The sequence below is a fragment of the Erpetoichthys calabaricus genome, chromosome 7, assembly GCF_900747795.2.
Source record: "Erpetoichthys calabaricus chromosome 7, fErpCal1.3, whole genome shotgun sequence".
Taxonomy (NCBI): Eukaryota; Metazoa; Chordata; class Cladistia; order Polypteriformes; family Polypteridae; genus Erpetoichthys; species Erpetoichthys calabaricus.
In genome coordinates, this window is record NC_041400.2 from 17,412,145 (window position 1) to 17,431,238 (window position 19,094).

At 42.2% G+C, this 19,094-nt stretch overlaps 1 protein-coding gene across 3 annotated transcripts in view; it reads right to left on the reverse strand.

Annotated features, from left to right (window-relative positions):
* Positions 1-425: 425 nt before the first annotated feature.
* The window catches only part of marchf1 (membrane-associated ring finger (C3HC4) 1), a 447,051-nt gene continuing 428,382 nt past the window's right edge, over positions 426-19,094 (reverse strand). For all 3 annotated transcript variants that reach the window (XM_051929799.1, XM_028805007.2, XM_051929800.1), the window contains 2 exons: positions 9,176-9,323; positions 426-5,144 (listed from right to left, as the gene is read on the reverse strand). In XM_051929799.1, the coding sequence (XP_051785759.1) occupies positions 4,843-5,144; positions 9,176-9,323 (450 nt within the window). In that variant the 3' untranslated portion in view covers positions 426-4,842. The remainder of the gene's footprint in view (positions 5,145-9,175; positions 9,324-19,094) is intronic.

Below are 19,094 nucleotides of genomic sequence, written 5' to 3' on the forward strand. Positions count from 1 at the left end.
GGTCCAGGTCAGGTATCTGGTTAGGTTGCCTCCTGGACTTCATCCTGTCCAGCCAAGAGGAGACCTCGGGGCAGACCCAGATGAGATCTCCCGACTGGCCTGGGATCACCTCGGTATTCCTCCGGATGAATTGCAAGAGGTGGTGGGGAGGAGAAGGAATGCTTGGGTGTCTTTGCTTAGACTGTGACCTAGACCTGCATAAGTGGTAGAGGATGGATGGATAGTTCTTAATAGTTCTCTGCCGTTTTCTGTATTTTGCTAGACAAAGTGTGAGCTGAACTTCCTAGAAAAAAGTTTTCTGCTCAAACAATTTTAGGAAGTTCACTAGAATGCGGTTTTTAGCAGCAGGACTCCCAAAACAATTCCAAGACCTCCCGTAAGCTGAATGCTTGACCGAGGAGCATCAGAATAAATGAATTCTCTGATTGCTTGCACATTCACTTTATTGCACCTTTTTGCTTTTTTACATGTAACTTCACTTCACACCTTCATGTTTTGCTGTAAAGAGTTAAGAAAGAAAGTCAAAGAACAGTTTGACCTGGTGAGGCTGTAAAAAAAAATTAGGCCTACATATGTAATAATAATAAAAAATAATGTGTGCTCTCAAACCACTAAAACCGAATTGGCCCACTTGTGCCCATCAACTTTATTGTTACACTAAAGCGTTCTGAAACTCCAGCCGCTCCCTGTGGTACAATGGACGACTAAGAATTTATTGATGTGTGCAGCGGCAGTTAACCTTTACCGTAAGTGGGACGATCAGACCAGCACTCCCCTGCTGTTACACTCACATGGAAACAAAGAAATGGAGTCCGGGGAGAGGCAAGCCGAGTGCTCCTCAACATTTAGAAAGGCTGTGATGTGCCATCACAAAGAGAGACCTTTAGGAATTGGGGTGACGTACAGCTCCTCAGGGGAACTTGTCAGTCCAGGCCACACTGAGGTGTGAACTAAAGACAAATCCGAAATGTCGGGACCCTCCATCGGTTCATTATTATCATTGTGTCACCAGGAACTAATATCACTTGTCACAGAGCAAGGGTGTTTCAAAGGTTCCTTTTTCATGCTGATTTCAGAAATGTATTCGTAAATTTTCTGTCACTCGTAGCTTTTGAGCAAATAATGATAATGTGGGTTAGAAAATGACAAAGAGCCACACAAATCTCAAATTCCTGGTCCTATTTTTCTCACTGTAAGGATGCGTTTTCTATTGGCTTAAGCGAGCTCTCACATAAATACGGAAGCAAATTAAAACAAAGCCAACCACGTGGCACAAAGAGTTTACTGTGAATTGGTCTTTCGAGAGGAAACTGCACACCAGGGCCTGAATGGTTATTGACGAAGAAGACAAGCCCTGAGGTAGCGCGCACAGTGGCCCTTCTTTTAGAATGGCTGACTGTCATAATTTTGGTAGTTTTTTTTTTCTTCAGAAGTAACACATGTCACATGCGTGTGCTTGGGAGGTGGGCTAAGGGCTTAACCAAGGGCAAGATACAAAATCAGGGGTTGATAAAGTGTCTCTTCTCCCTCTTATACAGAGAACAGTAGCCCACCTAAACCATGACCAGTTCCTGCATTCCCTTCTTCACCACGCCCTCCTACTGACCTCACTTCTGGTTAGACCCCTTATGGACCCGCCTCTTCCTCTCCTCCACCTATAAAAGCCAACCACCTTCCCTCAGCACTCTGTTCTGTTTTGGACACTGACCCAGAAACGGCTCTGGAGTTACTTTGCTTAAGAAATGCTTGTATTGCAATATACGGGCAGGAGTTCCTTCTTTGTTTGTTTTCTTGTCTTACACATGTACAGTATAAACTGTTCTATGATGTGTGTGTAATCGCAAGATGTGGATCAATACTCGACAACCACCTTGACTCGAATAATGGGCGCATTCGGTAAGATTTTATGATTTTATTTTCTGTTGGATCCCAATGTGCAATTGATGGTCATCATAAAATGCTGGAGCTGGCTGGCTATGCATTATTTAAAACTGACAGAAAATGCTAAAATTCAGGACACAACTTTGCAGGCCAAAGGCATACATACCATGTTTGTGAAAAATACCAAATGTATCCTTTTAGTAAATTACTCAAGTCACAAGGTTGATCGGTGAAAAATTTTCAAAGCGTTATTTTCATTCATTCCTTGGTGACCGTGTTCACTGAATATTTTTTTTTGATAATTCACTGTGTGGCTGGCTTAGTCACAAATTTTTTTTTTCCTAGAGCCCCATGATGCTTTGTATCAGCCATGATGGATTGGGATGTCACTACATACTAAATTGGCCCTAATGTGTGTTTAATGTGTATGTGTTTGGTGTGTGTTTGCCCTACAATCGACTGGCATCCTGTCTAGTGTTTGTTCCTACCTTGTGCCCTATGCCAGCTGGGATAGACTCCAGCAGGCCCCCGTATTCCTGGTCAGGACTAAGCAGGTTAAGACTTCTTTGGGATGGCAGCTGCACACATGGCTAATTTGCTTGCATAATTAGCCATGCAGCGCTGTGCTGCCAACGCACAAGAATCAGAGTTGTATATCTGGTGGCAGTACTCCTAATATTCACATTATGGTCAGCTAATGTAACCCTCAAATGAAAATGTGTCAAGTTTATTGTTTTTTAAATGCATCCAAGATGGAAATCCAGCAGTATTTTGCAAGTTTGGAAGCCATTTTGTATCCTTTTAAGTTCACTGACCTCCCACATGCTGCAATTGAAAGGGAGATGGTTCAGGGGGGGCAGATGGTTGTTGAAATGGCCACAAGTGGATGAGCAGGGTTTCCCCTTGATGAAACAAGTACAGTTAGAGACGAAGAAAAATATCACATGGCAATGTCAAGCAGTTTGGGGGGAGATAGGGGGGTTTCAGTGCTCTCTGTAACTGGATTGGTATTTATTTTTTTGTTACTCATATGCTTGTGACCCAATGACAGCCAAGTCACTAACATTCATACAGTAGGCAAGCATGAAAGGTCTGTGCATGGTTGGTGTCACTCTGGCCAAACAGCGAATTTTCCAGAAAATATTTAGGAAACAAGATCACCGGCAAACCTGGAATATTTGCTGTGAAAAACGCTTTGGCAAATTTCGCCCATCAACTCTAATCATAACTATTACTCATAAAAAAATGCACTAATGGGATTCTGAGAAATCATTGATAATTTCCTGCTGATGGCACCCTCATGGGGGCCTTGGGGGTATCTGCTATGCCCCTTCGTGTCACTTAAAATCCTTGCATGATGCAGAACATCTGATTAGATATTTGAATTCAGCATGCAGAATACTTTTAGACTCGCCTACATTGATTCATGTGACAAAGCAAAAGTGAAATTTTGTGGAAGTCTGATAAGGGGGCTCTAAAGGGAGTTGTGGAGGCATCTGCTACCCACTGTGTGTCATTTAAAAAGCTCGTGTGATGCAGAACATGTGATTAGATATTTGAATTCAGCATGAAGAATACTATAAGATTCATGTGACAAAGCACGAGTGACCCAGTGTAACCAGTTATCAGTAATGAACAAAATATACAGTAAGTGAATGTGTACTTCTGTTGTGTTCATAAGGGCCTTCTAATACTGTGCATAAATACACAGGTTTGGTTGGGTGAACAATGTTCGTCTTTTCTTTAAGAACTCTCGACACTCGTGAAATTCCACTTCATTCATTTTTCAGTTGCCCAACACAGTCATGAAGGATTGCACGTTACTTACACATGTTTTTTTTTTGAGCATACTTCATAACAATGGTAGCACTTTGACTCACATGTTTGCCTCATAAATGGTAATTTTCTAGCTACCATACTCTCTTTTTCCTCACACATCCAGGACACGTGTCCATGACACCTTTTGGTGATTCTAAATTGGACCCTTGTGGCTGTGACTGGGCTTGTCCTTGCCTTGCGTCTGTTACGGCCAGCATAGGCCCCAGGCTCCCACTAATTTCCTGAATTTCGTGAGTTAAATGAGTCTCAGAGTGATATGTTATAATTTATAACACGTGGTGTCGCAAATAATTAATTCACATGACAGTTTCAACTACCCACAATCGACCACTGATAAACCTCGCTGGCTACGATATTGTTCCCGTGTCTCACAGCTCCCAAAGACCTCAAATTCCATGCCCTGCAATTGTCTTAATGGAGCTGGCAGATTCTCCCCACATCTCTAGGTACGTTGGTGTCATCCCATATCCCATCTTTCTAGGTTATTTTGGTTGACGTATCCAAAGACAATATCTCTCCATCTCCTTGGATTGTACAAGCAGGTTAGGAAATGGATGGAGACCCAGTGGAGGTGGAGAATATAGTGCCATCCTTTGGGAAAATGAAGGGTAGGATCCACCGGGAAGGACCAGAACTTGATAGAAGGATATCACTTCACAACTGTTCTGGGAACCCCTTGGAATCTCCTGTGGAAACTAGGAGCTTGTACCTCCCTGCTTTGTTTAATACCTCCATATCCTTCACCAGGATGTAAGGCTTAGAAAATGAAAAGAGAAATGGAATTAAATTACTGAAAATGCTGCATTTTGGGTGACCGACAGAGCTAGAGGTGTCTGCCTTTTGGAAGTGTACAAATAAGACAAGACAAATATGTTTGTGAAGGAATAAATCATAGCGATTAACACTGTCCTTGATGAATTATAAGAGCTCTGCTCTGGAAACGGATCACAGCCCATCTTTCTCTGGCGTCCTTTCACAAAGTCTTCTCATGTTCACGTTTGAAACAAAGTTTTAGAGTCACTCTTCCAAACTGTAGTGTTTGTGAAAAATACTCTTCCACAAAAAAAATCATTGGTCGCTGATACAAAGGAAACCAAAACCAATGTCCAGATGATTCTCCTGTCAGACCGGTGCCACCTCAGGCACCACCCCGCCTCCTGGCCTATGGCAATTCGTTTCTGTCTGTGATATCGGGACTGCCACAGAGTCTCTGGTGCTGTTGCTCTGATTGCTGGAAGGGATCTTTTCTTCTGCCTTTTTGGTCGTGTCTGGGCAGTTTTGCACAAAGATCACTCGGTTGTATGCCTTGAGCCGCCTCCACAGCTGAACGTAAACTTTGCACTGGACGTACATGAAGACGAGCCCCCCTGTAAATCCAATGGCTACAACGACAAGCTTGGTCCAAAAAGGCCACTCCAGAACGCCTGGGAAAAAAAGGACAAAAGAAAATTAGATATATTCAATAAAAAAACATTCTTAGGATCATGAGGTGGTGCAATATAGGAACCAGTCTTGACGTGGTGCCACTCCATTGCAGGACCCACTTATGCACAGACTGACACACATTTATAATCGATAAGTACGAGGCTAAATCAAAAAGTAAAGGCAATTTGAAAATTGCATGATACCACAGTGGATAAGCTTATGCAATACAAACACATTTGCAATGGCTTATGGGGAGTTCAAACACACACGTTAGTCTTGCTAAAGCCAAGGTGAAATGACCATGGACCCTCCGCTAAGGAACTGTACCATCGATGAACAACGCAGCATAGTGAGATTTCTTTGGGCAGACAGAGTGTCAAATGATGAAATTCACGGAAGGATGTTGGCTCGCGCAGATCAGTAAGCTGTATTGGGTACCCATCTTGCACAAACTTTATGTACCCCAAGTCATAAACCTGCTGAAATTCATCGATGTTGGCTCAGTACGGAATTGATAACAGCATGGCTTAACGAAAAGATTATGAACGGGTGGGAAGATATAAATGGGGAAGAACAAGTGTAATTGATGAAGCTCAGTCTGGTCAACCGCTATCGTGCACACAAGCTCACATCGACATGGTGAATGCCTTCATCAAAGGAGATCTATGGATTGCGTTGTCTGGTGTTGTTGCACATTTGCGTATCAGCGTTAGATCTTCACATGCCATAAAGCAAGATGACCTGGGGTAACATAACGTTTTCACAAGATGGGTACCCAAACAGCTTACTGATCTGCACAGTCCAACATCCTTCTGTGAATTTTAGCAGGTGTCACTCCCTCTGCTTTCGAAGAAATCTCACTATGGTTCGTTGTTCAAGGTTGGCTTTCTACAAACTGCAGATCTTTTTGAATGAACATGGCATTTTTTAAGTATTTCCCTCTGGTTCACAGTACAGAGTCAGAACTTTTTTGGGGGTTCTAAATGATCCCTTATTAATAAAGTGACTCGGGGGATACTGCCGGCTTGTTGCTTTTGGTACAGTTGATCATGACATCCCTATTGTTCGTCTTGAGCAGAACTGTTTTGGAATGGTTCAGGTTATGCATAACAGAAAGAATTTTTTCATTTGCCTGGGCAATTTCTCCTCTTCCTCAGCTCCCTCACATGTGGGTTCCCTCAAGGATCTATGCTTGGGCCTATTCTTTTTTTCACTGTGCAAGGTGCCTATAGGATCTATTTTTTAAAATACGTAACATTTCTTTTCACTGATATGCAGATGATACACAGATATACTGTTTCTTCCACTGAAGCAAAGCAGAACAAATTCTCTTAAATTGTCAGTGGAGTTCCTGAAAGACATTAACATATGGATGTCACTAAATCTTCTAAGTCTAAATGACAAAAAAAAAACAGAGATTGCATGTTTTGGATCTTCTTATCCTACCTTTACCCCTGCAAGTAACCTTAGCCCTCTGACCACCTGCTGTAAACACTTCGCAAAAAATCTTGCTGTGATTTGTGATAACGCCATCAAATTCCACCAACAGATTAACTCCATTGTTAAATCTGTCATCTCAGTATGTTAGCTAAAGTCAAACCTTTTCTTTCTGCAGATGATTTTCAAAAGCTAATTCACACTTTTGTCTCTTCTTGGCTTGACTACTACAACTCACTATACACCGGAGTTAACCAGTCATGACTTGTTCATCTTCAACTAGTCCAGAACACTGCGGCCAGGTGTGTAACAGGCACACGAAAACAGAATCACATCACACCAACTTCAGCTTCACTTCACTGGCTTCTAGTTCACTACAGGACTGAGTTTAAAATGTCAGTGTTTGTTATAAAGTCTCTGAACGGTCTAGCCCCCTCTTATCTTACTCTCCTTCACGATCACTTTGGTCCTCTGACCTTAACTTACTGGTTGTGCTGAGATCTGGACTTACACTCAGAGGGGGATGTCCCTAAGCCTGGAAAAGTCTACCCTTTTAATTGGGTTAGCACCAAGTTTGGTCACATTTATTTAATACACAGTATGAAAACCTACAGTGCTCTCCATAATGTTTGGGAAGAAGATGTCTTTTTTCCTTGATTTACCCCGTTGCTCTACAGTTTAAAATTACAAATCAGACAATTCTGAGGTGACTAAAGTGCACACTGCAGACTTTCCTTTGAATGGATTTGCAGACCATTCAGTCCCACAACACTTGTTCTACACAATCCCCCCATTTCAGGGCACATGTTTGTGACAATTGGCATCACAAGTGGCTGATATTCCTCAGGTGGGTTTCATGGCTTCATAAGACACCTCGACTCACTTCTACCCTTTGGAGTCTGTAGTTGCCATTGTACAACATGAGAACAAGAGCTGTGCCAATGAAAGTCAAAGAAGCCATTATGAGGCTGAAGAACAAGAACAAAATCATTAGAGACATCAGTAACACCTTAGGATGACCTAAATCAACTGTCTGGAATATCATGAAGAAGAAAGAACACACTGGTGGGCTCAGTAATCACAAAGGGACTGCTAGGCCAAGGAAGACCTCCACTACTGATGAGAGAAGAATCATCACTATGGTAAAGAAAAAGCCCCAAACGCCTGTCTGACAGTCTTCAGGGGGCCGAGGTGTGTGTGTCAGAGATGTCTATCAGCAGAAGACTTCATGAACTGAAATATTGAGGCCAGACTGCAAGATTCAAAACACTAGTCAGCCACTAGTTGGCCAGATTACAGTTTGTGAAAAAATACTTCAAAGAGTCCTCAGAATTCTGGGAAAAGGTCTTGAGGACTGATAAGACAAAGATGAACCTCATCAGAGTGATGGCAAGAGCAAAGTGTGGAGCTGCAAAGGAACTGCCACAGCAGACCACCTCATCTGGTAGATATGGCGGTGCTGGGGGTGTTCTGGCTTGGGCATGTATGCCTGTCACAAGTCCTGCACACTTCTCTTCATTGATGATGGAACTGCTGACGTCAGTGGCACAATTAATTCTGAGGTGTAGAGAAACATCTGATCTGCTCAAGTTCCAGTCAATGCCTCCAAACTCATTGGGCGATGCTTCATCCTACAGCAAGATAATGACCTCAAATGCAGTGTTGAGGCAACACAGGAGTTTAGCAAAGCTAAAAAATGGAAAATTCTTGAATGGCCAAGTCAGTCACCCTATTTCAATCCAACTGAGCAGGCCTTCCATATGCGGAATAGAAAACCTAAGGGGACAATCCCCCTAGAAACAAGCAGGAGCTGAAGATGGCTGCATTAGAGTCTTGGCAGAGCAACACCAGAGAAGACCCTCAGCACCTGGTGATATCTGCGAATCGCAGATTTCAAGCAGTCATTGCATGTGAGGGATACGCAACAAAGGACTAAATATGACAACAGCTTTAATAGGCCTGCCATTGCTGTGTGCCCTGAAATGGGGGGACAATGTAGAACAAGTGTCATGTGACCGAAATGTGTGCAAATCCCCTTAAATGAAAGTCTGCAATGTGCACTTTAATCACATCGGAATTGTTTGACTTGGAATTTTAAACTGTGGCGCAGAGGGGGAAATCAAGAAAACAACATGTCTTTGTCCAAAGCATGATGGAGGACACACTATCTTTTTGCGTTAGCTTTTTAAACTTTTTAATAATGTATTTTTATATTTGGGTGTATTTATCTATATATTTATTGGGTATTTATGGAAACTGCATATCCCTTTGGTCAACTTCTGTTGTTTTAAATGTGCTCTCTAAATGAATTTGACTTGACTTGGCCTGACTTGATAACCTTGGCATTGGTCTCCGCATCTCACAACTTGATGAATAAAGAAGAGCAGAAGATGCAGTTTTGCTCAGCAGTGGTCCTGCTGGAATCCTCATCAACATAATGAAATGACAATGATAACCCAAAAAGCTGAAACATCAACAGACTAGAAATAACTCTACGTCAAAGGAAGTACTTGGCAAATCAAACGGCATTAAAGATAAGTTGGGCTCAAGTGGCATCTTTGAAGAGCTGAATTTCCGACTCTCAAGTCCTTACCGTTGTCATTCCCCTGTTTGATCTCTTCTGCCGTTCGATCTATTAGCACGTAAAGGGACCATACAACGCAGGTGATGGCAATCACGTGGAAGGTAACAGAGCAGATGATTTTTCTTCGTTCACTGGTGGTCATCTGTAGTTTTTCCCACTACAAATGGAACACAGTAGCTGTTAATCGAAATCCGAGTCATTTAGACAATTAAAAGTGCTAATCATTACATTTCAGCTAAACAGCATCCAGTTCTAAAGAATATCATGATAAAGAAATGCATATGCTGAGAATCTAAGATTACATTTATTAATCCAATGAGGAAATTCACATGCATACAGCAGCAGAAACATTAAAAAACAAGGATACAGACTCACATGACCTCGAATAATACAGTCAATCAATCAGTCAATCAACCGTGTAAATAAATAAAAATAAACTTAATGAGCACATCGGATGGAAGCATTGAATTGCCTGATAGCAGTGGGTAGAAGAGACCCCCCCCCCCAGAGGCACTTCTTAGCCTACCATGGAGGAATGAGCCTGTGGCTAAAAGTGCTCCAAGAGAGCGCCTCCTAGAAGAGATTTTTCATGATGGCATCCCATTTTGCCACCATCCTCTTTTCCACAACAGCTTCCAGTGTGCCCAGGGTCCGTCCTGTGATGTTGTAGGCTTTCCTGCTAAGTTTGTTCAGGTATTTGGCTTCTTTTGTTTCCCCAGGAGAGCACAGCGTAGAACGCCACACTGGCTACTATGGACCGGTAGAACATTTCCAGCAACTTGCTGCACACATCAAAAGACCCAAGTCTCCTTAGCAAGTCCATTCTGCTCTGACTCTTCTTGTCCAGTGCCACCATGTGGTCAAACAAGTCCAGTTTGTTATTTATATGGACCCCCTGGTCCTTGTAGCTCTGCACCACTTCGACATCCTTCTCCTGGACAATGACTGGTCTCTAAGGCTCCTCTGCATGCCCAATGTCCACCACCAGCTCTTTTGTCCTGCTGATGTTGAGTTGTAGGTTGTTGTCCCTGCATCACAAGTCAGAGTCCTCCACAACCTTCCTGTACTCTGGTGACTCATTTCCATTATTAATGCAGGTTATAATAGTCAAGTCATTTGAAACTTTCTGGAGGTCAGAAGGACCTGAAAGCCCCTTGTGAAGAGGGGTGAACAGAGAAGGAGACAGGACAGATCCCTGAGGTGCTCCAGTATTACACACCACCATTTCTGACATGTGAGCCTCTTGGTCAGGTCTTTGTGGGGGTGTCAAGATTCAATTGTTCATATGGTACACAATTTGAATGTTTATTTTATTTCCCGACCAGTTGCAAGCATATTCATTTTGTATAAATTGGAAGTGTAAAAAAGAACATCAAAAGATAGATTCACAGGGACAATGTTTTCACATGTACAGAGTGTAGTGAAATTCAAACCTTCACGTACATAACACACAAGACATCACCATGATTAACAACCTCGAAACTTCTGTCTTCCTTACCTTAAAAATCTCAGCACATGTTATAATGAAACATAAAGAGCGATGTTGTTTGCTAAAAACTACCCAACACTACTGGTTACATATAAAGAGAAATGCCAAATTAATGACATACAAAGGGCTCTTCACAAAGATTCTGCACCTTTTTGCTGCTAATTTGTTTTGTTCGTTGAGATTTAATAACACAGAGACCCTTAACCTGGTAGTTTGGTTGCTTTCAGCTGTCAGTGTGAACATCTCTCAGTTTCTAACACAAGAAGTACAAAGAAGTGTTGTGTGATTAATCTGGTGGTCTGTACGTATTAAAGGGGCCGCTTAGGTGCTCTATATGGGAGCAATACTTTAGATCATTGGTTCTTAAACTTTTTATTTTCGCATCCCAATTATGCCTTTTTTGTGTCTTCGCAACCCACTTCCCTCTTACGGAATCGCCATGTGGACCACCCAGGCTGACACTGCCAGCTGAACCCAACACAGACAAGCACAGGACACAATTTCAAGGCACACACTGATTTTTTTAATTTTATTTTTTACCTTGTGGGCAATGCCTTTCCTGTTCCCACAAGCTCAACACAGTCCAGCACAAGCACAGCACACAAAACAATTCTCTTCTGTCTCTTTCTCTCCTCCACTCCTCTGGCCAAGCTTTGTCTTCCTCCTCCCGACTCTGGTTCTCCAAGTAGTGGCTGCTGGCTCCTTTTATAAGGCACACATAAGGGCTCAGCAGCTCCTGCTGTAGCACCCCCTGGTGGCACCTGCAGATCCCAACAGGGCTGCACCAAAGTCCAACTCCCCTGAAGCCCTGAGGGAGTCTGAGGCACTGTTGCAATCCAGGGGGGGTTGCCATCTAGCGTACAGGGGGAGGTAAAACACTCTGGCCACGCTTGCTCCCCTGGACCTACCAGCATGGAGAGGTCCCAGCTGGGCAAGGGCCCTGGCCACACACTACAGCCACCAATCATTGTCTGGGATTTTGAGTCCCCACTGTCCAATGCGGCCAATCACAAGGCATTGAGCAAACCGCTCGTGACCCTCTCGCATTCAGTACTGCTGGGATTCACAACATGAGTTCGGACATCACGTAATCCAAAATAGTTTGTTAACTATTGAATAGTTTATTAATTTTAATTAATTATTTATTTATTTTTTAACTTGCACTGCGTTTTTATTGCTCTTTAATTAATATTGTTTTTAATAGTATGCTGCTGCTGGAGTATGTGGGGGGATTAATAAAGTATCTATCTATTATATAGTGCCTTTCATATCTATCTATCTATCTATCTATCTATCTATCTATCTATCTATCTATCTATCTATCTATCTATCTATCTATCTATTATATAGTGCCTTTCATATCTATCTATCTATCTATCTATCTATCTATCTATCTATCTATCTATCTATCTATCTATCTATCTATCTATCTATTATATAGTGCCTTTCATATCTATCTATCTATCTATCTATCTATCTATCTATCTATCTATCTATCTATCTATCTATCTATCTATCTATCTATCTATCTATCTATCTATCTATCTATAATAATAATTCTTTGCATTTATATAGCGCTGTTCTCACTACTCAGAGCGATCAGCAATTGCAGGTTAAGGGCCTTGCTCAAGGGCCCAGCAGAGCAGAGTCCCTTTTTGGCATTTACAGGATTCGAACCGGGAATCTTCCGATTGCCAGTGCAGATCCCTAGCCTCAGAGCCACCACTCTATCTATCTATCTATCTATCTATCTATCTATCTATCTATCTATCTATCTATCTATCTATCTATCTGTCTGTCTGTCTGTCTGTCTGTCTGTCTGTCTGTCTGTCTGTCTGTCTGTCTGTCTGTCTGTCTGTCTAATTAACATTTTTTTATTTACACAAACTAAAGGTTTGCAGTTTAAACAATGGCCACTGCTGCCATCTGGTGGCAGCTCTCAATACGGAGTCCACCACAGAGCAGGAACTTTTCTTTCTTTTTAAATTTTTCTTCCTTTTTAGTCATTCTAGTGTGTGTACAGTCCATAGTAGGTGTATTTCCCTTCATATCTGTCTATTGTGTAGTGTCATATCTATCTATCTATCTATCTATCTATCTATCTATCTATCTATCTATCTATCTATCTATCTATCTATCTATCTATCTATCTATCTATCTATCTATTGGGAGAGTTGATTATTACTGATAAATATGATTGATTATAATTTCGATTTCATTGAATGACTTCTGTCCTTGTTAACTGATATCTTTAGCCTTTAGCACTCATAGAAAACATTTTAATTAAAGCCTCATGATCCGTGACCCAGTCCTGCTGATACTTTAGCACAAGGATAAGTAATGAGAGAACTGGTATAATCGACTGTATCAGCTTCCTGATTCCAAGGGCCCTGTTTCTCAGTAACTAACAAGGACATGAGAAATTAATCTAATCACATACTTCTGTAATTGACAAAGTGTATTTAAGAAATGTTACCAGCATCTGTAAGTCAGTCATCTCATTTCATGAACAGAGTGACTCCACTTATGTGTCAATAAAGTAATTCATCCCATCTTGGACTGGCTTCATGATCTGACTTTGACTCCTATCTATCTATCTATCTATCTATCTATCTATCTATCTATCTATCTATCTATCTATCTATCTATCTATCTATCTATCTATCTATCTATCTATCTATCTATCTATCTATCTATCTATCTATCTATCCACCACAGAGCAGGAACTTTTTCTGTCACTCTTTTCATATTAGAATAGTGTTGAATATTAGGATCTCACATAAACTGCAGTGTAAAGACTGTGTAGAAGTGACTCACTGACTACATTTTATTCAAGAAGGAGGCACTGGAGAACTGCTGCCAGCAGTAGTGACATTTCTAATATTATTCAAGTCGATTAATAAAGTGAGGGTGCCATCTGTCCTTGTTGTGATGCTCACCTGAACTGAATTTATTTGTGATCATTTTTATGATTTATTCATGTAAATTGATCCTCTTAATATTTTTCAGGGATTACTCAGGCTTGAGATTCAGCATTCTGGGTTCTTAATTCTGGGTATTGCCCTAGTTTGCATATTCTTCTTGTATCTCTCTGAGCTTTCTGCCAGGTATTCCAGTTTTCCTCCCACATCCCCATAATATGCTGGCAGGGTTACCTCCCCAGCTCCTCCAGAATTGAGCTGCTCAAATGGTGTCCTCCTCTGCTCCGGTCTCTGCACTGGCTTCCTGTTGCTGCAAAGATCCGATTCATAGCTGTTGTCTTGACCTGCACTTCTCTAAATGGTCCTGCTCCTTAGTTTCTCCAGTTTTTAGTCTGTCCACATGTCCTTTCAAGACGTCTCCATTTTGCTGACAGTCGCTCGTTTTGCTAGACATGCCAGGACTGAGCAAGGCTTCTCCATCATTGCTCCAAAGCTGTGGAATGATCTCCCTTTGTCTAGTTTACAGTACATCTGTTTAAGCATCTCTTGAATATGCACCTTTTCATGAAATATTTTCAGAATGCTTATCTTCTCTTGTACAGGAGAGCTGCTATTGTTCAGACAAAGCATGTAGGATACTGAGTTGTGTCTTTGTCTGGCTGCAGGTATAATTTATGTAGTGATAGTAGCACTGCTCTCTCTTTCTCGGGTTTTGTCTTGTTCCCTGTTGTTTCTTATGCTGGCATCTTTTTAACAATCTTACATTTGTATTATAACCTGCTTTTTAAGTTACCTTATATAAAGGCTTCTGTTAAATAATAGTAATAATAATAATCACTGACTACAAAAAAGGATGGCTAGTATAAATATTACACTTATACAAGATACACTGCATACTCATTCACTCCACATATGTATCAACAACAACTCAATACACACAAACGCCACACAAATGAGATATGGCACCTTCCAGGGGACTCACTTAGCCCCCTCTGGTTCTGCCTCCTTCTCAACCCAACCTCAGACAGATTAAACAACACGCAACATGGACCCAAAGTCATAAACCAACAGCAACAATAGACCCTATCATATCTATCTACTGTACATGGACGACATAAAAATATATGTGGACACAAATACCCAATTAAAGCAGTTACTAAAAAATTGAACCGTATTTACAAGATGTACACATGGAGTTTGTGATCTTTATGTCCATTGTTGTCTCTACCACTGGTGTCATCCCACACGCACTACACAAAAGCCTACAGATGTTACAGCAGAAACCAATACACATATAAAACTATAAGAAGCCGTCAGTTTTAATGTATGTCACATAGGGAGAAAATTACATAACACAAACGCAATATGCCAAAACATATCCACATGTATAATATACACTGTCATGCATGTACGGTTGGGGATCACCTTTCAGGCTTGAACAAGGTAAGCAATACCACTCCCGAACAGGAGGGGGCACTGTCACTTAACGTATCATCTTCTTTTTCTACAACTCAGAGAAGATGCCCAGTGGGGGCTCCCAGTCCCGACCCTAACGCTCAAAGCAAGCCCCGCCCTTTCTGGTCCGGACACCTTAAAAGGAGACGGCCCCAGAACGTGGCCTCTCATTCATGATCTGGAGTCAGTGGAAGACAGACTCCCATGTGAGATCCCAGAGATACCTGTGGAGGTGAAGGACTCTGTGGTGGTTGATTTGGATCAGAGTCTTCTTCTTTGTGCCATCGGGCACTGATTTGCTTTTTGTTACCAACGATTAAATGGGGTAACGGGGGTAGCACTCCAACAATTCTGGCTGTTTCACAGTGGTTCCTGCTGGTCAGAACACACACTACATGAAGCTTTCCTATGTCATGGCCTAGGCCTGATATACAGTAGGTGGTAGCAACGGGACTGTCCCAGAAAATAATTTGAATAATAATAATAATAATAGCTGGCCATTCCAAGTGTGGCTCTGACTGAGTGTAATTGAGCAGATCCTGTGTAAGACTGGTGTCCTGTCCTGGGCTGACTCCTTTCTTATGACCAGTGCTGTCAGATGGCAGTCTCTCACCCCCATTATGACTCTGAATTGCATTAAGTGGAATTGAAGATGTTATGTCATGATTTAAAAAGGTAGTATTATGAAAAAGCAACACATTTCTTGACAAATTAGAGGAGTGCATAGTCACATTCTGCAGCAATTTAATTAGAGCAGGAGTTCCCGACCTGGGGTGCCCGCACCGCCATAGGGAGTTTGAGATGGCGTTTCAGGGACTGTGACAAACATCTTTGCTTCCTACGTGTAACACTTTACTTTTACTTAAATTCAATTTCATCTGCCACAAATCTGCCCAAGCCTGTGTGCTGCTGTTCCATCCAGTTTACTGTCATGTCTAAACTTAACCAACTTATTAATTAGGTTAGGTTAGGTCAGGGCTTTCCAATACCCTCCAATGCCCTCATCCCCAGGGGGTGCGACAAAGAGGAAGGCTGCGTCGCAAGTCATCAGAATGGAGTGAGGTGTGTTGCCCGACTTTATCGTGGTGCAGTCGGTGTCGTGCAGTGTGTTGTCATTTTATTAAGTTGGTGCTCCGGTTCTATGATATGAAAAGAATCGAGTATTGCTTACACAATTGTCACCCGTGAATGAGCCTCAGAAATGCACATTCACGTGGGTTCCTTACTGCGGACGGACCGTTCATAAAGGCAAATCACTTTTTCTAAAGATGGAGTGATCCGCAGAGAAGGCCGAGGCCGAGTATTGATTTCTGTGCAAGCCCTGATTGTGGAACGTCGCTGATTTCAGGTTTGATTGACTTTATTGCTAGGGGGGGTGGTGCGGGAAACAAGGAGGGACTGAATTGGACGCAACCCCTGCTGCTTATACTCAACCCATCTCTCATGCTGGTGGTAGCTCAGCAATTTTAACTGTGAGGTCGCACACCTGTTTTTCAAATACAGTGCAGGAGTTATTGAGGGTCAAAGCTTGTCAGCTGGGTTTCATTGCTTAGTGGGGTGCTGGCACCCTTAACTTCACGGGGGTCTCCAAACCCTTCAGTGGTTGATTGTGTGCCATTTTGTCACGGCGCTTGATACTTTGTGGGATACCCCAACCCCCAGATCGCCAATCGAGTGTCTGATCTTCACAGGGGGACACACTTACAAGATCATTGAGACATATGAAGGTAAATTGCTCAATTTATATTTAAATTTTATGCACAGAGTTAAAAGCTTATTTCTTTAGTTCAATTTGTTTGTGGTTTACAAATAAGAAATTTGACTTCTTCATCTCCAAATGTGTTATTACTTTTACGGGGGGGTTGTGAGTGTAAATCAACCATTATTCTAGGGGTAGGGGGGCACAGAGAAGGTTGGGACGCACAGCTCTGCAGCAACCAAATAAAGAGTCGTAATGTATTGTGGCCTGGCAGAACCTCCTTGCTTGTTTAATTACTTCCAAAATGTCACAAGAGGGTGCTGTTAATCTATTTAACCCAGGAGTGCTGCTTTTCCTAAGGATGTCTTGATCAATCAACTGCAGAGGGTTTATTAACTCCAAAGAAATAAGACTTCACATGTAATAATTTAATGCTCAGTGAACCACGAAACCAACAAGCGAATCGGGATTAGCCCATAATGAAATGGACTTGGCGCACTTCCCAAGATTGTGCGATGGGTGATGCGACTTGTTTGGAAGGAAATGAAAAAAAAAAAGGTCATCTTGTTTATCCCGATCTTTAAAATTCTCCTTTTAATACTGAAATGTAATTTCACTGGAATCATTTTAGAGCAGCTCAACAAAATACGTTTGTCAGCCGAGTCTGAACACGGCAAAGTTTAGAATTAGCATTTTGCTGTCACTGCGGTGGGTTGGCACCCTGCCCGGGATTGTTTCCTGCCTTGTGCCCTGTGTTGGCTGGGATTGGCTCCAGCAGACCCCCGTGACCCTGTGTTCGGATTCAGTGGGTTGGAAAATGGATGGATGGATGGATTTTGCTGTCATGAGAGAAACCATGCAGGTAAAAGTTGTAGAAAATGTATGGGATCAGGTATGCAGTGCATAGGCATCTAGCTAATCTGTCCATTTTCTGTGCCCACTGTTACGATTCTTTTGGAAAATCTTTCAAAGGTCTGCAACAGAAGGCCTTACGAGCGCATGAGATCATCCTGAGGGCCCCTTTCTTCCATTCAAGCAATGGAAGAAAGGCAGACATTGACCCCTGGGTGGGATGCCAGCCTATCACAAAGCACATATTCCCATTTGGATAATTCAGCATCACGGAGGTCAATAGTGGTCTTTTTGAATGGGATGATCCCGCTCTGTTCAGGTCTTAGTTGACGGTAACACAAATAACTTTTTGGGTTTGATGCTGGTGTACCCCAGAGCTATGGACCACCAGTGGACCAAGACTAGGACAAAGCTGAAGCAGTGCTACCACTGGAAGGATGCCATTTCCCAGCAGCCCCAAAGGGTACTGCCCTCATTGGATATCTGAAATGGGCACAGGGGCTTCTGGAAACTTGAAAAGGGGCCGGCGAAGCAGCAAGGAGGAGGTCGGTGTTTTTGTGTATCCTGTGTGTCCTGTCCAACGTAACCACCGTGAAGTCATTTATACCCAGGATCATTTCTCATAAGGATGAATGAACTGTCTCTTGTGCCTTAGTCGTTGTGGATCAGAGGGAGCGCTCCCACAAATCTCACCCCTCATCGTTCGGGACTACTGGTAGGACTATTTAATTCATTTCTTACAGAAGCTCGCCATTGTCATCTTTACTCCATACCATTTCATCAGTTTCTGCTGCATTGGAACCGTGATAAGGACATTGCTGTGAGAGTTTATTGTCGGGATTGATTATTGTGTCGGTGAAGGGTAGGGCTGTCTGATTTGTGTTGTTTAGATTTGATTTTCCACTTGATATAGTTCACACATTTGTTTGATTTGTTGTCTCTGACTGTGAGTGAGTGCGGGTCGGGCCAAGGCTGGGTGCATTCCTAAAATCCCCACCAAAAAATAAATAAATCACCGTCCCGTCAACGGTGCGAATCTGAGCAGCACCGGACTGTTACGAAGTGCATCTGCAGTGTGCTTCTTTGAGTCGGAGAAAGGGAACAAAGTCACATACTAACTTAGAGACCAACACGTCAGCAGGATTAACAGGGTTAGTATGGTGGGAAATGTTACAAAACGAATTCCACACACATCAGGCAGATAGTTCCAGATATGGAAAAGCACAACCATATTTTATATTTATATTTGGACTGAAGTAGAGCATGAAACTGAATCACTGAATCAAATTTATTTAACTTAATGCCATAGGAAGAGACAAGCGATGCGTCAAATTATTTCTATTGCATAGCATAAGAAACAGAAAAATATGGATCAGTGTACATTTAATCTTCAGTAAAATGATGTAGAAATTAAGAAACCACCTTAGCAATTAGGTCAGGTTAGGTCAGCCTGCGGAGCAGGCACTGGTACAGTGCCTTGCCACACCCCCCACATGACGAAACAGCTCGGGA